Source organism: Nycticebus coucang, chromosome 3 (genome assembly GCF_027406575.1).
Source record: "Nycticebus coucang isolate mNycCou1 chromosome 3, mNycCou1.pri, whole genome shotgun sequence".
NCBI lineage: Eukaryota > Metazoa > Chordata > Mammalia > Primates > Lorisidae > Nycticebus > Nycticebus coucang.
This window is the reverse complement of record NC_069782.1, coordinates 917,369-941,600: the sequence shown is the minus strand read 5'-3', so window position 1 is coordinate 941,600 and position 24,232 is coordinate 917,369. Positions and strand designations below refer to the sequence as shown.

Sequence of the window (24,232 nt, the reverse complement as noted above, 5' to 3'; positions counted from 1 at the left end):
AACAGCCTGGCAGCTTCTGGGAGTGTATCTGAGAGGAGTGAAAACAACTCTCAACACAAGGGTTCAAAGCAGCATTCATCATTAACAGCCGAAAAGGAGAAACAATGCAGACATCCACCAACAGACAAGTAGACTGTCTAAAATGTGGTCCATCCATACAGTGGAACATCACTCAGTCATAAAGGAATAACCACACCATGGACGGATCTTGAAAACATTATGCCAAATTAAAGGAATCAGTTAAAAAACACAAAGAGTGCACAACGCCATTCCTGTGGGTGCCCAGAGCAGGCGGCATCATGGGACAGAAACCATATCAGGAGCTGCCAGGGGCAGAGGGTGAGAAGGTGGGAGGTTTATGGGGGTATGTGGTTTATCTTGGGGATCAGAAAAATGTTCTATCCAAGGTGGAGGGTCCCTTCCAAAACCTCCAGTGGGTGCCTGAAAACCTGAATAGTACCCACCTGAAAACGTGAATAGTATTCAGTGTTCTCAATACCGGCAACTAAGTGACTAACAAGCAGGGAGCGTCCACACCCCTGGACAAGGCGACCACCCACCTCCAGGTGGAACAGGATGGCTTGGGATTTCACCACTCAGAACAGCACACAATTTAAAATTTGCAAATCCTTTACTTCTGAAATTTTCCATTCAACATTTCACACCACAGCTGACTGGGCCCAGAGGTGCGGCTGAGCACCAATGTGGGAAGCCAGGGGGCGGACAGAGGCTACAGAAGCCCAGCTCACTCCAGCCCAGCGACACAGCACAGACCCTGTCTCTAGCTGGGCACAGTTGCTCACACCTGTAATCCCAGCACTTTGGGAGGCCGAGGCGGGTGGACTGATTGAGCTCAGGAGCTCGAGAGCAGCCTGCACAAGATCGAGACCCGTCTCTAAAAATAGCCAGGTGTTATGGCAGGTGCCTGTAGTCCCAGCTACCCAAGAGGCTGAGGCAAGAGAATCACTTGAGCCCAAGAGTCTGAGGTTGGGTTGCTATGAGCAATGCCACGGCACTCAACCCTACGGTAACTAAAAGTTCACGTTAGGGTTTAAGTGAAACCCACACTGTAGAGCATCCTAAAAGAATACCAAAGGAATGGCAACTGTAACCAAAGTCCAGCAAGATGAAATAGCACATTAAAGCCCCTGCACATTGTACAGAGAAGCCCCAAACCCCACACACGCCAGGACAGCCCTAAAGTAGGGTGCCTGCCCCACCCAGACGAAGGTTGAGAGGAGCCACTGCATCATCCAGGACAGGGTGGCCAGAGGTTCAGGGACGGGCCACTCACCCAGAAAGCCTGAGGGTCAGGACTGGCCCTGAGGGCAGCACAAACCAGTCATCATGCTGGGGGTGGGGGGTGGGGCCTCATCAAACAGACCTACCTGTGCCACCCGCAACTGACGCCAGGACGACGCAGGATGACGCTGGACTCCAGGAAAGACAGCAAAGCTATGTGGCCTCGGAGGGGGACAGGCTTCCCAGACCAGACCCAGGATGCATACAACGTCCTTGATCTGGCAGCCCTGACTAGTACATGGGAATCAGCAAGCCAGCTAGTCAAGCACTATAAACTTACGGTTGTTTCTAAGAGTCTTAGAAACACACACTGATACATTGACAGATGAGATTACGTGACCAGGACTTGCTTCAAACGAGAGGTAGGAGCAGGCAAGGGAGGATCCACCAGCAAAAGATTACATTTGACACTGAGTTGAAGAATAGGCAGACCCTATTTTAAAGATTTCCAAATCAAAGAATTTTTAAAGACATCAGCAAAAATGAAACGAAAAGCCAACCCTAGGGGACAGTGGCACAGTGTGCAGGGCACTCAGCAGGGGCCACTCCAGCCCCACAGGCCACATTCAGACCCACACCAGACTGGGCAAGGCCCTGCAGCCGTCCAAACTGAGTTCACCTCAGGGAACTCACATAGCCTGTGCACCCCCAGGAATGCCTGCTCACTGCTCACGTTGGACTCCCCACTGTCAGGACGAGCTGGGGTCTGAGATGGCAAGAGGGCATGTGAGGGAGCTGCCACATGTGTGCAAACGTGCATGCTAACAAATGCAGAAAAACTGCAAGGGCGTGGATGAAATTATCCCACCCCAAATTGATGAAGCATCCAGCTGAGGACAAAGGTGGGCTGCTGAGACTGAAAGGTCCTATCCATGATACGGTTTCTAGTTATTATTATTCCTTTAAGAAACTACTACATTTGATAACTCAGTTTATTTTAAAGTTTCTTATATGAAAATCCTGACAAATAGAAAAAATAACATTTAAAAATGCCATTAAGGACTTTTGTTTCGGCCCACACATGTACGGCCTGGGGAGGGAGCTCAGCAGTGCTCCAGCAGCATCAGGGGTCTGACAAGCTGTCTCCCCCCTTCCAGGCTTGACTTCACCAGGGACAGGACTCACTCTCACAGGAGCTCAGCTCATGTGCCACTGCTTTTTCCCACAGAATATCACTTTTTACCCTCGAAGCCTAAAGAGCAAAACTGCCTCTGGATGTGGACCACCAGCATGCACGAGTCCACACCGTCACCTCTGGTCACCACAGTAGCCATGATACCACAAGGTGGTGGGAAGATTCAACCACCCCACCAGTTGACCACCCTGGGCCACTCACCACAGGCAGCCGACCGGGAGCTGAGTTCTCAGGGCTGCAGAGCCCAGTTCACCGTAAGGCCCACTAGCCTACTGGCCTAGAGCTCCTCCCCAAAGGCTCCCAGGTACCCCAGACCTCCCCACCTGCCTGTGCCCTGCTGCAGTAACAACTCTGAAAATCAGCCTTCCCACCCCACGCCACTGACAGACCACCACAAGGACAGAGAAGGGACAGGCCCTGGGTAGAGAAGCATGAGGCAGTCACTGCTTTTTCAGACCTCACGGAGAAGCCAGCTGTAGCAGAAGCTATCGCCCACGCTCAGGCTAGGCCGACTCTGAGACGCAGGGACCACAGGTCCGAAGTCTCCCCACAGACCACCAAAACTCACCCCAAGGAGACGCTGGCAACACGATCAGCACCCGCGGGGGCAGCTGTCACCCCCAGAGCCCTGGAGCGGGGGACACACGGCACCCTCTCAAGAGTTGGCATAGCCTCAGTGAGCCAGAAGGTAACACCAGAACAAGCCCCAGATGCAGAGCAGAATGCTGGAAGGGGACGGGCTGTCTCCTTCAAGAGGACAGGGAAAACCTCCGGAACACCCAGACCTGAGAACTGAGGAAGACTGGGGACACACCCAGACACGTGTGGCAAGGGCCACCCGCACTACAGGGTGCATGAGTGGTGACTCTGAAGAGGCCTAGCTGTTCTGCGCCCTCCTTGTTTTTGCAACATTGGGTAAATTCAAAGTTATTTCCAAATAAAAAGTTAAAATCAAAGTCTCCACCACCAGCAGCTCTGGAAACAAGCCTATCTGTACCACCACCACCTTCTGGTACAAACACAGAGCCATCCTCCAGCCACCTTGACTGGAGCAGTGGGTGCTGATAATCTGGAGAGAAAACTTAAACTGTCAACTCCACCTCTGCCAAAGCCAGTCAGGTGCGAGTGAAAAACAGCAATAACACAGCTGGCTACACAGGCTGGGTCTCCCCATGCTTGAGTGCCTCCCTTGCACATCTGGGATGCCTCAAAAGAAACTGCGGGTGGTGTAATGGTGCCTGCAAGGCCAGGACAGAGGTAGGTGGAGGGGGTCCAAGGTGGCGGAACTGTGCACACGCTGCGTGACCAGCTCACAGCCCACAGCACGGACTCTGGGAAGAGCACCCCCACAAAGCGATGAGACTCTCCACCCTCCAAACACCCAGACTGTCTCCCCAGCACTGTTTGTATTTGCTTCAGCGCCCTTATACCACACAAACCTGCTCCCAGATGCAGCGGTCCACCTCACTGCCAGAAAGGGCTCCTCTCAAGGCACCCCTCCTCCTGCACCATGACCTGCCCCAAAACAGAGCCCAGCGAAGGCAGCCTGGCAGGAATCTCATGGCACAAAGGCAGCAGTCAGAGTGGCTCCTCACACGGGGCAGAGCTTCCGGAGGGCCCCGACCAGCAGAAAGCAACTGGCAGCAGGCATGGCATGCACCAGCTGCTTCCCACACAGCAGCATTTGCAAACATGCGTGTTTACTTTTCCATTTGTGTTAGAGCATTTTTTCAGAGTAGCCGCTGTTTTAGACCCACACAGACAGCTCCTGACTGCACACAGGAAGAGCAGCCACCTGCAACTGCAGCTCTCCTAAAGCCCTCCAGCCCGTCCACAGGGCAAACACACAGACCCAACTCTTCTCGAAGCCTCACTGACAGGCCTCATTGCCCAGGAAGACCCAGCCAGCGGCTCCCATTTTGCCAATCCATAGCAGATCAAAACTTCAATAAAGTAGGAAAACATGCCAAAAACGTGGAGAAAAAGACATAAAACACAAGCCAGAATGTTTTACTGTCTGTCCAGTGGAATAGCTACTGAGCACCCCACTCCATCTCGGAGTCTGCCTGGTGGCCCAACAGAGGCCCCCCGCAAGGCCCCAAGGGCATACCCTATCCTACGCCGCTGACACTGACTATGCACCCACTGTGCTCACACCCTCCCCACCAGTCAGTCCCCTACAGCCAGAGGATCCACAGCAGACATGGCCACAACTCTCAGAGGTCTCTCTCCAAAGATGCAGGTGCTTCCCCCATACCACCCAGAGCAGAATCAGAAGACTGGATACTCAGCTGACCCGGTCCCCACTTACATGGCAGAGGAAAAGGCAACACAGGGAACAGGAGAAGAAATGTAACTGCCTGCACCAAAACTTGTTTTTCTTAAAGGAAAAAACAAGAGAAGGAAAGGACATTTTCTTTCTTCTTTAGACTTTCCTTTATGTAACTTCCCCAATTTTTTTTTCCTTTTTTCCTCCCCCGCCTCTCTAGGAGAAAACTTCCCTAATTTTAAAGGTTCTCTTTCTGTGTTGGGAAACTCCTTTTGTTCTGGAAAAGTAGGTAAGGGGAGGAAGACAGATGAATGGACACAGACCTGAGATACAGGGACACCTGCTCCAGGGGAGTTCCGGACACCTCTGCAATGACCGCCCAGCCTGACATCCACAACATCGCAGACTCAACCCACAAGGGGCAGAACACAGCCAGCCGTGAGAGGAAGGGCTTAGGAGACCACTGTAGAGGTCTGTGGTGAGTGTCCCCAGAGAAACACCACCCGCGTTTCCCCCACCCCAGGGAGCTGCCCACAACCAGCCCCCCACCACACTGGCTAGAGCAACCCTTGGCGGTGACCCCAGAGATTCCATAATACCCACATCTCTATTCCAGAGTCTATCACTCAGGGAAATAAAAAGCAGTCTTTAGGGTTTAAAAACACTGAGGGGTACAGGGGCTCATGGCTATAATCCTAGCACTCTGGAAGGCCAAGGCAGGAGGATCACTTGAGCTCAGGATCTCAAGACCAGCCTGAGCAACAGTGAGACCCCCGTCTGTACTAAAAATAGAAAAATTATGGCTGTCACGGTGGCTAACGCCTGTAATCCCAGCACTCTGGGAGACTGAGGCAGGTGGACTGCCTGAGTTTAGGAGTTCAAAACCAGCCTGAGCAAGAGCAAGTCCTGTCTTTATTAAAAATAGAAAAACTAGCCTGGCGTCATGGCAGGCACCTATGGTCCCAGCTACTCGGGAGGATCACCTGAGCCCAGGAGTGATGACAAAATATTTACAAAATATTTTCTATGCATTAGATGCCTCTTTGTAAAATTTTATAATGAACATTTTGTAAATGAAAGCACATTTACCTGTCATTTTCCTACATAAGTCACTTTAGGGGTGACTTTTGGGATACCCTGTATCATCTAATCACACAAAGCTAAATATAAATTATTTTAAATCACAAATATACAGTCCCCCATCTAATGATGGTTTGATTTAATTTTTTGACTTTACGATGGTACAAAAGCCACAAAAATTCAGTAGCAACTGTACTTAAAAGAGCACCCATACCAACCAGGTGCAGTGGCTCACATCTGTAGTCCTGGCACTCTGAGAGGCCAAGGCAGAGGGATCCCTTCAGCTCAGGAGTTTGAGACAAGCCTGAGAAAGAGAGACCACCATCTCTACTAAAAACAGGAAAATTAGCTAGCTGTTGTGGTGGGCTCCTAGTCCCAGCTACAAGGGAGGCTGAGGCAAGAGAACTGCCTGAGCCCAAGAGTTTTACTATGTGCTGTGATACCATGGCACCCTCCTCAGGGCCACAGAGTGAAACTGTCTCAAGATAAATAAATAAAGGGGAAAAAAAGAGTACCCATACAATCCTTCTATTTTTCACTTTCAGTATAGTATTCAATAAATCACATAAGATATTCAACTGTTTATTATAAAGCAGGCTTTGGGTTAGATGGTTTGCCCAACTGCAGGCTAATGCATGTGTTCTGAGCCCATCCAAGGATAGCCAGGCTGAGCCATGATCCTCAGGAAGGCAGGTGTGTGGGTGTGTTAAAGGCATGTTCAACTTAGGATATTTCCGACTTACAATGGAATAGGTCTATCGCACTATACCCCATCATAAGCCAAGGACATCTGTATAGGAAAATAATACAAAAGGCTGACAATGTTCAATGTATTAAAGAGAATTTTTACTTTTGTGTGTGTTTGTGTAACAGTTTCTCAATCTGTCACCTGGCCAAAGCGCAGAGGTATCATCACAGCTCACTGCAGCACAAACTCCTGGGTTCAAGCAATCCTCCTGGCTTGGCGCCTATAGCTCAAGTGGCTAAGGCGCCAGCTACATACACCAGAGCTGGCGGGTTCGAATCCAGACTGGGCTTGCCAGACAACAATGACAACTACAACCAAAAAAAAATACACAGGCGTTGTGTCAGGCACCTGTAGTCCCAGCTACTTGGGAGGCTGAGGCAAGAGAATCACTTAAGCTGAGGATTTGGAGGTTGCTGTGAGCTGTGATGCCATAGCACTCTACCCAGGGCGACAGCTTGAGGCTCTGTCTCAAAAAAAAAAAGCAATCCTCCTGCCTTGGCCTCCCGAAACATGAGGATTTCAGCTGTGAGCCACTACAACACTCAGCAATTTTTACTCTTTAATAAAAATATTCTGAAAGTCTATCAGCCACTCAATTTGTAAAATACGTACAATTTTATTAATAAGTGAATCATTTTCAAATGACAAGACAGTCCCTGTCAGGAGTAGACATCCATTTTCATCTTTCCCTCCTCCTGAGTGAGGCTTTACTCACTTGACAAACTGTTCTAAAGCTCCACATCCCACATATAAAGTGTGCCGCCCTCTCAGAGATTAAGGAGGTGCTGATAATGGAGGATAGAGGAGCTGGCTAACCCGGAGGAGTGTTCGTGCAGTACCACAGGCCCTGGTGCAAAAACTCACTGTCACCAACCTCACAGACTAAGAAGGCAACAAGTATTTTTAAGGATAATAAAACAAACGGAGAGAGTTATGGTTAAGAGGAGCAGGCCAGAAAGAGGACATAGTCAAGGGCTGGGAGCAGACCCAAGATACTTGGTAATGAGGACCCTGGGTCACACAAGAAGAGGGGCGGGCGCCCTGGGCCACGTTCGAGAGGGGCAGGCCTGCCCACAGCAAGCTTCCACTTCACGCTGCTGAAGACCTGTGCTCTAGGTCTGAGGGCCTGACGCAGACCAGAGAAAGTCTGCACCACTAAGGAAATCATCAGAAAAATAACAAAGTCTGCAAGAAGACCAGGCGAGGGCTTACGCCTGTGATCCCAACACTCTGGGAGGCCTGAGTTCAAGTCCAGCCTGCAAGACCTGGTCTCTAAAAAATAGTCAAGCGTTGTAGCAGGCACCTGTAGTCCCAGCTACTCAGGAGGTTGAGGCAAGAGATTCACGTAAGCCAGCGGTTCTCAACCTGTGGGTCGAGACTCACAGGAACTTTATTAAAGGGCTGCAGCATTAGGAAGGTTAAGAACCACTGGCTTAAGCCCAAGAGTTTGAGGTTGCTGTGAGCTGTGACACCACAGCACACTACACAGGGTGACAAAGTGAGACACTGTCTCAAAAAAAAAAAAGTTTGCATAAGAGGACGGAGGTCCCCACCCTCACCGAGGTCCCCACAGTTGCTCTCCTCCCCTCCTCAGCTTCTGTCCCACGGAGCAAAGGACGTCTGGTTTCCAAATCACTTTTTAAAAATCCTATAAGTTTCCAAAATTTGGTTGAGGGAACAGCATTTTAATGTGCTAAAGATGGTAACAAAACAGGGACACTGAAGCCTGCAGACCCTGGCTGAGTAAATGCCAGTGTGGCCGCAGTGACCAAGACAGTGTCAGGCTTACCCTGGGAGGCCAATGCAGCATTAAGGAAGCCATCAATTCTCACATCTATAGACTAGAATCCTCTGCAGTGTCTATGCCCCCCAGTGATGTGGCAAGTGGACAGGACCACAGGACATGCAGTGAAAGCAGCCTGGAGCCTGCAGGCTGGCGGGGGGGGGGGGTCTTCCCTCTCCCACTAGGCCAGTCCTCCAGCCAGTGTGTGGATGTGCTTACCTCTGAGGAGGAATGTATGGGGCACACACGGCCGGCAGGACAGCACAGGGCTCGGCCAGCACTTTCTTGGCCTTTTTCGCCTTCTTCCTGACCTTGGACGTGGACCTGACTGCTTTGACTGAGCTCTCTTTCCGACACACACCATTTTTCATTTCAACATCCCCGTAAATGTTCAGAGGCCTCCGAGTGCAGCCAGGAGGCGTGTGCACATCACAGTAGGCGGTCTTTCTGACTGAGAAGGTGGTGCTGCCTCCAGCCAGCTCCTTCACAGGCTCCATCTTCATGTAGAGGCCAGCCCTCTGGGCACAGGTCACGTGGAAAGCCGTGTAGCAGTTGGCCTTGTGGCACTGGATGCAGGCACCCACGCCCTTCTGCTTACAGAGGTAACATGTCAGTTTCCACCGGGCGGGGGGGATGTTCCTCACGCCATCAATGGGCTCAATGAACACCGTGTTGGCAAAGCCGACCTCCGGGATCCACAGGGCACACACCACGTGGCCCCAGCGGTCATCATCTGTCTTTTTGAAGGCACCACCCTTGTTGGGGCACAGCACGCAGTCGGCCGGCCGGGCCCGGGACTGCAGGCAGTGGCGGCACAGCCACTGGCCCTCAGGGATGTAGGGCACCCCATAGCACTCCTGGTGCACAGCCAGGTTGCACATGTCACAGAAGAGGATCACATTGCTATTCTGACACTCGCCATCCATGCAGATGCAGCACACAGCATCCTCGTCAATCAGGGACTGTTGTTCGCCCTGCTTCTGGTTCTCGCAGTACGACTCCTTCTCAAAGCGGTCCATCAGGAACTCGAACATGCTCTGCGACACAGCAGACACACAGTCACCCCTGCGCTTCTCGTTGACGATCTCCAGCCAGGCATAGTCCTCCTCGTCCATGTCGTACTCCACCTCGTTATCCAGCTCCTCCGCTGACTTCTCGATGAACTTGTAGTACACGGGGGGCCTCCTGGGTGCAGAAGGGGGGCTGTACTCCACAATGCGCACCTTGGGCTCAGGGAGAGTGCTGGCCGAGGCCGCGGTGCCATGGGCACTGGGGAGGGCTTCGTTTTTCTTTTTGACTCTGTTGTTTTTGTGACGCTTAGTTCTCAAGCATACAGGTGGCCTCTCGCTATTCTCCTTATTGCTGTTGCATTCACTCATCTCTTGAGCAGTGAGGTCATCTTCTAGTATGATCTCCAGGGGATCAAAAATACTGATCCGGTGCAGGCGCCCTTCGATTTCTATCTCGACCATCCTCTGAGCTTGTGCGTAGGTCAGTGTCTCTCGTGTGGGGGAGTGTTTAACACTGCACGGGGAAGAGGGGTGCCTCGTTGCAGAGCCTCGATGACATCGCCCTTTCCTCCTCATTTGGTAATGATTACCTGAAACGAAGCCAAGCACAAAGTTAGCTCCCTCCAGGGTGACAAACGACTTGAGAAAACCATCAAGGTTCACTGGGCTAGTCACCTCATCAACTCATCACTCAATCAAAATGAAACTCATAGCTCACAAATTTCAAAGGTTTCAAAAACACTCGTCCTCAAACTCACCACCACATGTGACAGCCCTGATAGCTTCCTTGAAAGGCCTCACAGTGACCCCAGGACCAGAAGACAGAGCGGTGGCACCACGAGGACGGTGGAGAGCAGCCACCCAGGCCTCTGCTGACCCAAGTCCCTCTAGACTGCTAGGACCCACCGCTCACCAGTCACACCAACAGGCTGTAGAACTGACAGCAATGCCCTCCAGAGTGGGGTCTCAGGCCAGAGCCCCCCATTGCAGAGCTGCTTTGCTGGCAGGCAGGGTGTCCTCCAGAAGCCCAAGCACAGGGCTGTGCCTGTGAGGCAGGCACACTCAGTGGCTACTTGGTTCTACCAAGCACTCCCCCCAAACCACTCTTTCCCCTCCCCGCTGTAACCCAGGAGAGTGCCCCTGTGAGCCCAGGGCACAGTCCTGTAGCATTCCTGCGGGGGGCCAACAGCAGGAGGAGGGAGGGAACAGACCCCAGCCACACCAAGGCACAGGGCACCAGCCACACCAGGACCCAAGAAGGCAGCCCTGTACTGGTCTCAAGACATCTTACCCCCAGGAGGACCCAACTCAGCTTCTGCAGGGCCTTAGCAGTGATGACCACAGAAACCCCCACAGGCCCAGCCAGCTTGCCTCTTCCCTCAAGGGCACTCTAGCCCTGGCTTGACCATGGTGCTGGCCATGTCCTCCTTGTTTTCAAGCAATCCCAGATACGTGCAACACTCTGCCCACTTTCTGGCACACTTAGAAATAAGATGCCCCATGGCAAGTGCCAGACCCCAAAGCCCCCCACTGCCTGCAGAGCCCCTGAAAATCTGGCCACAGTCATCTATGAGGATGTGCTGTTTTCACAAGTAGGTAAAGCCAGTGGGCTAACAGCCCATACTACCACCTCCTTGTGGCAGAGGCCTCCACTGTCTGAACCACCAACTGCAGTCTTCCCCGGAGTGGCCTGGTGTCCAGGACCTCACCCGAAGACCTGCCAACTCCGGACCACCAGCTGCCAAGGTAGCACCTGAGTACTACTCAGCTCCTCCCTCCAAACCACCACTTTTTACTGACAGGGAGCAAGATGATTGTTAAGAGAATGACTCACAAGCAAAGGCTCCCAGCTGAACCTGAAGCCCCACAGCTGCATCTGGCCCTGCATTGGGCCCTGGGGCGTGTGGGGCAGCCTCACCCGGGTCTACTGATCTTCAGGAAAAGCCCTCCAAGAGCATGCTTCACTCTCCAAGTCCCAAAAGGAAATAGCAGCAGATCCCAAGTACAGTTTTTAAGAAAGACCCTTCAGACTGTGTTTTTCTTTTTCTGAGCCAAGTAGAAATGCATACTTGATGCTGAAATTGGTAGCAATTCCCTATGAAGGGGAACCTGAAGAACCCAACTCACCTGAATCCCCGGGGCCTCCAGGAGCCCCCTCAACCCTGGATTCCAGGGGAGCCACCAGCAAAACCACCCCCCTGGCCCTGGGCCCCTAGCAGCAGCCCCTGCCACCACTCCCAAGGCGAGGGGATGCAGCCCCCAGCAGCACAACCTGCGCTGAGAAGATGCTAACACATCCAGGGACTTCGCATGTTATTACCAAGGTGGGGCAGAAGCAACAGCTGGTTACTCACCAGATTAAAAGCAAACATGTAATTTTCCCTTCTGCAGCAAAGTACCAAGAACTCTAACTACAACCAGCCCTGCAAAACCCACACTCTGCCACAGCACACCCTGATCCTTAGTGGTCTGTAGTCCTAAAGGTACCTGTGATGCAGAAAAGGGCGCCCAGCAGCGCTGGGGGATGAGAGGGAGAGACCCACAGACGCGGCCGCCCTGGGCTCCCCACCCAGAGCCCTGGTCTCCGCCCTTTTGTGGGGACCAGCCCTCCTCGGGAGGAGCAGGACGACATGCACAGCGACGAGCCGTCGCACACAGGCTGGCACTGACGGCCAGCTCGGCTCCAATCAGTTCATTTCCTGCCTGTTCCAGACCAGCCACTGACACCCTGAGGGGGCATCACACCCTCTCCCGTACAGCAGGGCAGCGGGGGCAGCGCAGGTGCCGGCCCGCGCCGTAAAGACACCCGAACCCACGAACCAGGTCCCGGCCCCAGGCAGGGTGAGCTTCACAGGGTGACGGGAGGGAGCGTTGCTTTCTGGGGTGTGTCAATTTGTCAAACTCGACCTACGCTCGAGGGAGCTGCACTCTGTATGGATTAGGCCCCAGCAAAGTTACTTCTCCTGCAAGGCCCAGGCCAGCCCGAAGCCGGGACCTGCGCACGCGGGGAGCCCGCCGATCACGTCCCCGCTCACAGGGACTTTCTCGTCTTGGCAAAACAGACCGAGGTGCCTGTTACATAATGCGAGGGCTCGGGCACGGTGGCGGCTCCCGGCCGGGCTGGCGCGTGGGCTCCGGGCGGGGACCCCCGGCCCGGGCGCCGCCCGAGAGCGCCGAGCCGCCGGCTGCCGCCGCAACCCAGGCCCGGCGGCTCCAGGCCCGGCCCCCGCCGCCCCGCCACCCCGCCACCCCGGGCTTCCTGGTTTCTCGGCCGCCCGGTCCCCCACCTCGCCGGCCTCCCCGCCCGGTCCGCGGACAATGCGGAGCCGCCGCCGCAGCCGCCGCCGCCGCCAAACATGGCGTCGGCACCACAACCCCGAGAGGCCGGGCCGAGGCGGCGGGGAGGCCTTCCCGGCCCGGCCCGGCCTCCGCCCACTCACCTTCGGGGCGCCGCGGCCGCGGGAGCCCGGCGGGCGGGCGGGCGCGGGGGCTGGCGCGGCCGAGGAGGCGCTAATGGCGCCCGCGGCTCCTCCGCCAACGGCCGCGCAGGCCGGGCCCGGCCGCCGCTCCTGGGCGCGGGCTCCTGGCGGCCCCGGCGGCTCCCGGCCCAGCAGCGCCGGCCGCGGGTTCTCGGTGGCCGCTCGCGCGGCGCGGGCTCGGAGCCGGCTGGAGGCCCGGCTCGGGGGGCCCAGCCGGCGGGCGCGGGCGCGGGCGGCGGGCGCGGGGCGCGGGGCGCGGGGCTCGATCGGACGCCCGGGCCGGGTCGCTCGCTCGCTCCCCAGCGAAGCAAACAATGCGGCGAGCGCTCCGCCCGGCGCGCTGCGTGCGAGACGCGCCCCGCCCGCCGCCGCCATGACGCGCGGGCTCCACCGCCTCCGCCGCGCGCGGGGGAGGGGCCCGCTGGGGACGCGACGGGGCCGCTGGGGACGGGACGGGGCCGCTGGGGACGCGACGGGCGGGGGGTCCTGGGGACGGGCACGGGCGTGGGGGTCCTCGGGAAGAGGTGGCTGGGAGTGAGGAGCCTTATGGGGTGAGGGTGGTCCAGAGTGGGGGACCCTGAGGAAGGAGGGTCTGGGCACAAGTGAGGGGGCCTGAGTGGCCAGCAGGGAACCCTTGAGGGGCAGGGCTGGGAGTATGTGAGTGGAGGACCATGAGGGAGGACAGAATCGGGCGGAGGAAACTGGAGTGCTGTTGGCCCCCCGCGGGAATGCCGCAGGACGGTGCCCTCGGGCTCACAGGGGCACTCTCCTGGGTTACAGCGGGGAGGGGAAAGAGTGGTGTGGGGGGAGTGCTCGGTAGAACCAAGCAGCCACTGCGTGTGCCTGTCTGACAGGTACAGCCCTGTTGGAGGCCCAAGGGGACAGGGGCAGCCCAGTCTGAGGGGTCCACCCCAGCTCAAAGCCTCCTCTTTTCAGCATTGTACACCTAGTGTGGGTTGATTAGGTCCTGAGCACCTGCCCAGGCTCTAGGTAGAACAGATACCATCTAAGATTTAAGAAGAGACCCTATGGCAGAAGTTCTGAGACCTGAGTGTTACTCACCAGGAGACTACTTCCACTTTGGCCTTTTGTTTAAACTCAGAAATTCAGTGGTGTCAGGGCAGGTTTTCACTCTGAGTCCCAAAACGTTTTAAGATAAGAGCCTAGATGTTTCCCTGATTCCCTTCAAGGATTTGTGCTTAGTACATTGCTGAAGAAGGAGCCCCGAGCAGTGTGGGCAGACCCACAGAAAAGAGACACTGCCCGCCCCAGGACAGAGTCAGGTCCTCCTGAGCTGGTGACACCTTCCGCCATGTGGGTGGGTAGAGCAGGCCCAGGCCAGGTGCACCACCAAACGCCCTGTCGGAACTGGGACAGCCTTGTTCATGTGTGTCCCCTGTGGGAGCCACAGCCCCATGGGTGTTTTGCAGGCCAGAATTCGTGCCCCCTGCACCCAATGTATGTGTTGTGAAGTAAAAAATTGGAGGCTGGATTGGGACCATGGCCAAGGTCATCTAGTGGTCCTGAGCATGCTCCCACCTGGAAGCTGATATTCCCTTCAGACATACCTTCAGCCATGGTGGGACAGGCCCAGCACTGGAGCCCTGATCAGGAGCCACAATGTCCCCTTCTGCTCTACAATGCCTGTTTATCTAAGTCCAAATGCACCACAGCAGCCAACAGCAGAAGGTAAGCAAGCTGAGCCCACACCCCTCTGTCCTCCACCATGGAGGAGCCAGACATAAACCAACAAGCTGGAGGCGCCCCCACGACACAGCAAGAGTAAGGCAGTTCATGAAAGAGAGGTTGAAAAGACATGAAATTCTTCTCCACAGAACAGAAGAAACGGGACAGTGCCTTCTCCAACTATGGAAATGATGCTCAGGAATGAAGAAAAAAGCCCCACACTTAGGCATGTCAGTCATATTCTGGGGTTCCAGGGTTGAAGAGACTAGCTTAGAAGCCTGCAGAGAGGAAGGATCTTCATTAGAGTTAAGCAAACTGTCCTTGCAAACTTTAAGAGAATTGAACCAGAATTCATACACAAGGAAACTAGCATTCAAGTGAAACAACAAAATAGAGGAGTCTTTATGGCCTATAAACATCCACGTTTACCACGCACAAACTCTCTAAAATATATACCTTAACAAAATGGATATAAGAATAAGAAGCACACGCCAGCAAAGAAGCCAGATTGGACTGTTAGAAGAAAATCAGATAATAACCTGAGAGAAATTCCAGATGAACATAACGTGTGGCAAGGCAAGGGGGCTGCATGAAGTGACAGGAAACTAAAGTTCTTGTTTAGAATCAACAGAAAATGGGTCCAGGCACAATGGCTCACACCTATAATCCCAGCACTCGGGGAGGCTGAGGTGGGTGGATTACTTGAGCTCAGGAGTTCAAGACCAGCCTGAGTGCAGGGCACTGTGACTCACGCCTGTAATCCCAGCACTTGGGAGACTGAAGTGGGGGATTGCCCAAGCTTATGAGTTCAAGACCAACCTGAGCAAGAGCGAGACTCCATCTCTAAAAAATAGCTGGGCACAGTGGTGGGCACCCGTACTCCCAGCTACTTAGGAGGCTGAAACAAGAGAATCGCTTGAGCCCAAGAATTTGAGGCTGCTGTGAGTTAAGATGCCACGGCACTCTACCAAAGGTGACCAAGTGAGACTCTGTCTCAAAAAAAAAAAGCCAACCTGAACAAGAGCCCATCTCTAAAAACATCTGGGCATTGTAGTGGGCACCTGAGATCCCAGCTACTTGGGAGGCTGAGGCAGGAGGACCACTTCAGCCCAAGAGTTTGAGATTCCTGTGAGCTATGACACCAGGGCACACTACAAAGGCAAGAAAGTGAGAGTTTGTCTCAAAAAAAAAAATAGAATCAATACCAAAAAAAGGTTTCAAGTGTTAAAATATCAGAAAGTTTCCACTAGAAAGATGAAATTGGGACTTACAACTTTCAAAACAGCTGAGGAAATAGTGAAATGAAAAAAAATTGACAGTGCCAACTATAAACAGGAATGATAAACAAGGAACGTAATATGAGTTGGCAGGACCAAGTTCAAACATTCGAGTAATCAGAGAAATGTAACTGTAAGATAAATTCATCTATTAAAAGACAGCCTCTCTGATTGGAATATAAATATCGTTAAAAGAAATACACCTGAAAAATAACACATATTAAAAATAAAAGGATAGAAAGTAGGTATCACATTTTTGTTCCTTAGAAGACACCATAAAGAGGTGGGGCGCAGCAGCTCACACCTGTAATCCCAGCACTCACGGGGGTGGATTTCCTGAGCTCACAGGTTCGAGACAAACCTAAGCAAAAGCAAGACCCCGTCTCTAAAAAATAGCTGCACATTGTGGCAGGCATCAATAGTCCTAGCTACTTGGGAGGCTGAGACAAGAGAATTGCTTGAGCCCAAGAGTTTGAGGTTGCTGTGAGCTATGACTCCATGGCACTCTACCCCAGGGAGACTGAGGGAGACTGTCTCAAAACAAACAAACAAAAAAAAAAAAGACACCATAAAGAGAATGAAGAACAAAGAGTAGAAGATAATTTGTAACATATAAACTTTGCAAATGATTAATGCTCAGAATTTATAAAGAACCCTTTCAGATCCATTAGAGGCAAACACGTCAATAGAATTATGGGCAAACCCCACAATCGGCAAAGAAACCTGTCATGACAGGCTCCTTGCAGAGAAGAACGTGGAAGGGATTGATAACCTTCCCAGTAATTTTGGAAACATAAACTAAAACCACACCAAATAGGCACAAATGTCAAAGTCGACAACACTCAGTGATGGCAAGGAAAAGCCACTGAAGCACACAGCCTGCCGGCCAGAACGTCAAAAATACAGTCACCTCGGTGAGCAACGTGGCCACTAAGTAAGTGAACATGTGGGTCCATTGTCTGCTGCTGGGTGACAAGCCACTCAAAAGCTTTGTAGCACGAAACAACAGTCATTCCTTCTGCTCGTGGATCTGCTCCTGGGGCAGGACTCAGCAGACACAGCTAGACCACTCTGCGGCTACAGGACCCACTTCCAGGCCAGCACACTCATGGAGCAGGCAGCTTGACTCAGGCTGTGCACTGGGGGCCTTGGGGGCTTCCTTGTGGGTGGTGGGCATGTTCCAAGAGCAAGAGTCTCAGGAGAACCAGCAGGTCCTGTGTCACTTTTTCACATCCTGGCCTCGGAAGTCATAAGCACCACTTCTGCCACAGTGACAGCCTATCCAGAGTCAAGACGTGGTGGGAACACAGATCCTGTCTCTTGTTAGGAGAAGAGTCAGAATCACATCTTAAGAGAAGCATGTGTAGGAGAGAATTTGCTGTGGCCACTTTGGGAAAATTCAAGCCGCCACACTGGGAAGTCAAGGTGTGTACCTAGACACGTCTGAGACCTGGGTGTGTGCCTTGGAGACTGCTCGTTCATCAGGCACAGGGGTCCTCAAACTGCTGCCGCAGGCCAAATGAGGTGGTGTGATTGTACTTGTTCCCGTTTTGTTTTTTTATTTCAAAATAAGATATGTGCAGTGTGCACAGGAATTTGTTCATAGTTTTTTTTTTTAAACTATAGTCCAGCCCTCCAACGGTCTGAGGGACAGTGAACTGGCCCCCTGTTTAAAAAGTTTGAAGTTTGAAGATGCCTGATCAGGCACCATGTCTGTGAGTGTTGAAAGCAACATAGTGGGGAAAAACCTCCAAAGTCCAAGAACAATTAAGAGTAGAAGATAAATAACTCAACAATTACATAACCGAGGTGAATGTGTGATGTAAGCATTCCAAATTACATACGAAATCAGCACATTGTACCCCATAAATGCAGTAATGTACACAGTTATGATCTAATAAAAAATAAGTTTTAAAAAAAAGTCCAAGAACAGTAAAATGATAAATAAAGTGAGGCATCCCCATACAGTGGACTAGCACACAGCACAAGATGAACGGATGCACCACCTTTTATTTTATTTATTTATTTATTCGTATAGACAGGTTTCTCTATTGCCTTGGCTGCTCTTGAATTTCTAGGCTCAGATCATCCTCGACATCCCAAAGTGCTAGGATTTACAGACAAGACACCGCACACAGCCTCCATGTCTTTTTTGTTAAGGAAATTGAACCAGACCCACGTTCCTCAGGCTCCCTCACCTGCAGTGAGGACTCGCGCCTGAGCAAGTTTCCATCCTCTGGAGGACCCCAGTGTCTGCCACGGTTCTCAGCTTGCAAAGAAGTGTCTTCCTGTGTGTGAGGCTGAGACCTCCTATGCCAGAACATAGGGTATGCAAGGTATTTCATAACAAACCTTGAGTTCCTGCTGAGACCTGTAACCTCTCATTTCAACCCAACATGGAGTTCATTCCATCCTCCCTCTTTCTTCATATATCTCTCTTTAAACAGCAAGACAGTTGTATGCATCAACTTAGTAGTTCACTCCCACCATGTGTAAACATCTGTTGGGCCATACTGGGTGGAAACTTGGCCTCAGATACAACCACTGTCCCCCTTTTATGCCCCAGTCTAGAGCTTGGCTGGGAACACCTCTTGTAACTATCAGCTAAAAGCCCAAAAGGGTGAGGAGGAGGGAGTTAGTGGTTTTTAATGTTCTAGTTTATGGCAGGAATAAAATAAAGCCCTTTTCTTCTTGATCTGTCTCTCACCTTTAATTTAGTAGACTATCCTCTCACAAACAGAATGCTCTTTAAATGGTATTTTTCTCACTTCAGTATTCAGGAAAGATAGTTTTTACTGACCTTTACTTTTAATGAAAATCTAGTAATTTACATCTTTTCAGAATAGAAATCAGTCTGTTTTCACCAGGATGTAATTGCACAAATTGATTGTGTAACCAAGGCTTACATTGGTGCATATTTGAGAATAAATTTCATGGGGTTTGGCACCACACGCCCACCATTAAGGAACAAGGATTGTAGCCTGTGTTGAACTGACGTCCACAGGCCCTCAGATCCACACTGCTGGGCACCTGTATTCTGGCCTCCCAGGTCTCAGCCTACCACACAGGAAAACACTTCCCTGCAAGCCAAGAGCCGGGGCAGACACTGCGTTCCTCCTGAAGATGGGGACTTGAGCCTGAGGAAGATGGATTTGGTTCAGTTAGTTTCCTGGTCTATGAGTAGAAGAGCAAGTAAGAGAATTTTTAAAAATCTCTGGCATAGCATAAGCTCAATCCTACATTCCTTTTTTTTTTTTTTTTTTTGCAGTTTTTGGCCAGGGCTAGGTTTGAACCCCCTACCTCCAGCATATGGCCCTACTCCTTTGAGCCACAGGTGCTGCCCCCAATCCTACATTCCTTATAGTGACATCTCCAGACAGAAGTTAGTTTTCTGGCGTTAGTCAGTGCATAAAGCTAACAAGAAGGCTTGTGGGTGTTAATCACCGCTTCTTACAATGCCCATGTAGATGAATCAGATCAGAACACAGTAAGCCAAGCTTTCTGTGATCTAGAATAAACTTTAGAAGCCGGGCATGGTGGTGCACACCTGTAATCCCAGCACTCTGGGAGGCCAAGGCAAGTGGATTGCCTGAGCTTATAGGTTTAAGACCAGCCTGAGCAAGAGTGAGACCCTGTCTCTAAAAATAGCCAGGAGTTATGGCAGGTGCCTGTAATTCCAGCTACTTGGGAGGCTGAAACAAGAGACTCGCTTGAGCCCAAGAGTTTGAGGTTGAGCTATGACAACACAGCACTCTGTGGGGCAGTAAAGTTAGACTGTGTCTCAAAATAAATAAATAAATGGTAAATATAATTCAGCAATATATAAAAAGAATTATGCATTATAATTAAGTGGTGTTTATTCCACACTGCAAGGCTGGTTCAATATTCAAACACAAATTAATGTAATACACCACATTAAGAATCTACGGAGGGTGGTGCCTGTGGCTCAAATGAGTAGGGCACTGGCCCCATATGCCGGAGGTGGCAGGTTCAAACCCAGCCCCGGCCAAAAACTGCAAAAAAAAAAAAAAATAGAATCTAAGGAAAAAAATCATGTGATATGGCCAGATGCAGTGACTCACGCCTGTAATCCCAGCACTTGGGAGGTTGAGGTGGGTGGATGCCTGAGTTTACAGGTTCAAAACCAGCCTGAGCCAGAGTAAGACCTTGTCTCTAAAAATAGATGGGCGTTGTAGCTGGTGCCTATAGTCCCAGCTACTCAGGAGGCTGAGGCAAGACAATCACTTAAGCCTAGGAGTTGAAGGTTGCCGTGAGCTATGACACTATAGCACTCTACCAAGGGTGACAAGGTGAGGCTCTGTCTCAATAAAAAATAAGAAAAATCATATCATCATATGAATTAATGCAGAAAAAACATCTGACAAAATTCAATACCTATCCATGTTTAAAAAAAAAAAAAAAACTCTCATAACCAGGCATTGTGGCAGGCACCTGTAACCCCAGCTACTCGGGAGGCTGAGGCAAGAGAATCACCTAAGCCCAGGAGCTGGAGGTTGCTGTGAGCTGTGATGCCACAGTACTCTACCAAGGGTGATAAAGTGAGACTCTGTCTCAAAATAAATAAATAAATAAATAACCCTCTCAGAAAAATAGGAATAAAGGAGAATTGCCTGAACTCAATGAGCAGATCTACAAACAACCCACAGCTAATGTTACATAAGAATGAATCCTTTCCTCCTAAGATCAAGGTGAGGATCTTCTCACCACTGTTATTCACCATAGTTTTGGAAGTACTAGCCAATGCAATAAGCAAGGGGGGGGAAGGCATTTTTATCTGAAACAAAGTAATAAAACTGTCTCTATTTGTAAATGATATGATTAAGTACACAAAATAGCTCAAGGAATCTATCAATAAAACTCTTAGAACTAATTAAGTGAGCTCAACATAGGCTCAGGACACAACACTTTTGGGGTTTTTTTGAGACAGTCTCATTTTGTCAGCCAAGCTGGAGAGCAGTGGTGAGATCATACCTTACTGCAGGCTTGAACTCTTGGGCAAAAGTGATCTTCCAGCTTCAGCTTCCCAAAGAGCTGGGTTTGTAGGAGTGAGCTACCACTCCTAGTAACATAAAAATTTTCTTTTTTCTTTCTTTGTCTTTTTTTTGAGACAAGGTCTCCCTCTTGCTCAGGCTGGTCTCAAACTCTTGACCTCAAGCCATCCTCCCACCTCGACCTCCCGGAGTGCTAGGATTACAGGCGTGAGCCGTTGTGCCAGACCAAGATAAACATTTTTAAATCATTTTTATTTCTATCTACTAGCAATGACCACAGAGACGCTGAATGCAACACAATTTACAATGGCTCAGAATAAAATACTAGGTGTAAATTTAATGAAACATGCTTAAAATTTGTATGCTGAAAACTATAAAATGCTGATGAAAAAAATCAAAGATCTGAATAAATGAAGAAATATATTATCTTCATGGACTGGAAGACTCAAAATGGTAAAAATGCCTGTTTTCTCCAAATTGTCATGTAAATTTAACTCAATCCCTATCAAAATCCCAGCAAGAATTTTGGTAGAGACAGACAAGATAATACTAAAATGTCTATGGAATTTCAGGAACAATAATTCCAAAGCATTGGAATTATTCCAATTTCAAGCATTTTGAAAACAGAACAAAGCAGGAAGGAGAGACAATCCAAGGTGGTGGCCGAGTAACAGCTTCCCTGCAACTGGGCACGGTTGGTCTGGGGAGATAAGACTCCAGGCATCTCTGGCTGGTGGAATCTGCCTACAATCATCCCTTTGAGGATACAGGGAGTCAGCAAGGGACTTCTGGACCCCAAGAGGAGGACAAAAACAGTGGAAAACTGGCAAGTGGTTGCATGTGTCCGATCGACCTAATCCCACCTACACCCATAAGTACAAGCAGCAGTGAGACTGCAAACCAGTAAGGCCTGACCTGTGAACTGTTTCGGTGTTTTTGGACTTGGCACTCAGTTGAACTGCCTTTGGGAAGAGCTTGAGCAGGAGTGAGAAGAACTTTGGGCATTGTCTAGTGCCCCAGACTGAGCCACTGAGCTGGACGGAGCTAATAGTGTTCGGCTGTGGGCCGCAGGGAGCCATTGTGAGAGAATTGCCTGGGCAAGCTCCACCCTTGGGTCGTAGAGCAAGGATCGGGCAGGAGCTAGTAACCTAGTGACTGAGCAGCCTAAAGGCAAGGACTGAGCTGCCTTACAGCTTTAACCCTCCGGGGCAGACTGAGACCGGTTTTGGTGAAGTTGATTATGATGTGTCTGGGGGATGTCTTATTTGGGTTGAGTCATGCTGGAGTTCTGAAACTGTCTGCTATCTGAATTTCAGAATCTCTTGGCACGTCTGGAAAGTTCTCCTTCATAATCTCATGGAGAAGAGACTCTGTGCCTTGTGAAGCCACTTCGTCGCTTTCGGGGATCCTTATAAGATGAATTATCCCAGGGCTCTCTGAGAGAGTGATCTGTTTTTGCCCTCCATTTCTCTTCCTCTTTGAGAGTTTGGGAGCATTCGAAAGCTTTGTCGTCAATGTCAGAAATCCTTTCTTCTGCTTGCTCCATTCTGTTACTGAGGGATTCTACTGTGTTTCTCAGATTTTGAGGGCTGCAACTTCTTGTCTCAGTGTGTTAAAATCTTTGGTCATTTGGTCTTTGAATTCGTTGAATTCTTGAGATATCTTTTGGGTTACTGCTTGGAATTCTAATTCAATCTTATTTGCTGCCCAGACTCTGAATTCGATTTCTGACACCTCAGCTATTTGTTTGTGCATGGGATCTTGTGCTGTGTCTGCCACATTGATCCTTGCGGGAGTTGATCTACACTGACTATTCATATTGCCAGAGTTTTTCTGTTGATTTCGCCTCATGATTGTTTTTCACCGTTGCCTCTGGCCATGTTCAGAGTTGGGGAGGTGTTTCTCCAAGATTAGACCCCAGTAGGATCACTCTATTGTTGCTGGATCTTTGTAGGGAGTGCCCCTGTGTAGTTCCTCTGGGGCTTCCCCAGCCAGGGAGTTCTGGTTGTGGAAGCAGCTCCGGAGTGTGACACACCCGGATACAGCAACAGGGCGGGAGGTGGTGCTCACGTTTCTGGGAGTGCCTGGCACCCAGTGACTTTGGCACAGAGAGCCCAAGGCTCCAGCAGTCTCTGGCCAGGAGAAGGGCTCCGCGCAGAGGCAGGGAGGGCTCCAGAGGGCACACGGCTACCAGAATCCCTAGCCAGACAAGTGGGCCAGTGTGGAGGCAGGGAGGGTACAGGAGGGAGGACACAGGGTTGCACAGCTCCCGCAGTTCCTTGTCAGGGCATGCGGAGGCCTGGCAGGCATGGGTCCCGGGTCGAGGGTCGCGGAGCAGCTGTTATGGAGGTTGGGGCGGTGCCAAGCCCAGGAGTTTGAGGTTGCTATGAGCTGTGACGCCACGGCACTCTACCCAGGGCAATAGCCCAAGCCAAACCGGTCAGCACAGGTTGGCTGACTGGATACAAAAACTTAAGCCAGATATCTGTTGCATACAAGAATCGCATCTTAACATTGAAAGACAAATTTAGACTCAAAGTGAAGAGATGGTCATCTATACTCCAGGCAAATGGAAAGCAGAAAAAAGCAGGTGTTGCAATCCTATTCGCAGATGCAATATGCTTTAAACCAACCAAAATAAGGAAGGATAAGGATGGACACTTCATATTTGTTAAAGGTAATACTCAATATGATGAGATTTCTTTTATTAATATTTATGCACCCAATCAGAACGCACCTCAATTTATAAGAGAAACTCTAACAGACATGAGCAACTTGATTTCCTCCAGCTCCATAGTAGTTAGAGATTTTAACACCCCCTTTAGCGGTGCTGGATAGATCCTCCAAAAAAGAAGCTAAGCAAAAAAATTTTAGATTTAAATTTAACCATTCAACATCTGGACTTAACAGACATCTACAGAACATTTCATCCCAACAAAACTGAATACACATTCTTCACATCAGCCCACAGAACATACTCCAAAATCGACCACATCCTAGGTCACAAATATAACCTCAGCAAATTTTAAAAAATAGAAATTATTCCTTGCATCTTCTCAGACCATCATGGTATAAAAGTTGAACTCAATAACAACAGGAACCTGCATACCCATACAAAAACATGGAAGCTAAGCAACCTTATGCTGAAGGATAGATGGTTTATAGACGAGATTAAGAAGGAAATCACCAAATTTTTGGAACAAAACAACAATCAAGACACGAATTACCAGAACCTCTGGGATACTGCAAAGGCAGTCCTAAAAGAGAAATTTATAGCACTGCAAGCATTTCAAGAAAACGGAAAGAAAGGAGGTTAATAACTTAATGGGACATCTCAAGCAAATGGAGAAGGAAGAACATTCCAACCACAAACCCAGCAGAAGAAAAGAAATAACCAAAATCAGAGCAGAATTAAATGAAATTGAAAACAAAAGAATTATACAACAGATCA

The 24,232-nt window shown here is 50.5% G+C and overlaps 1 protein-coding gene across 8 annotated transcripts in view; it reads right to left on the bottom strand.

Annotated features, from left to right (window-relative positions):
* The window catches only part of BRD1 (bromodomain containing 1), a 64,105-nt gene that overhangs the window by 30,619 nt on the left and 9,254 nt on the right, over positions 1–24,232 (bottom strand). For 6 of the 8 annotated variants that reach the window (XR_008378774.1, XM_053583593.1, XM_053583594.1 and 3 more), the window contains exon 2: positions 8,537–9,917. Coding sequence is in view for 7 of the 8 variants with exons in the window: in XM_053583593.1 (XP_053439568.1) it covers positions 8,537–9,917 (1,381 nt within the window). In the remaining variant the exon portion in view is untranslated. Of the gene's footprint in view, positions 1–8,536; positions 9,918–10,085; positions 10,374–12,767; positions 13,025–24,232 lie in introns of those variants that run through there. The other 2 variants (XM_053583598.1, XM_053583599.1) reach the window with 2 other exon arrangements.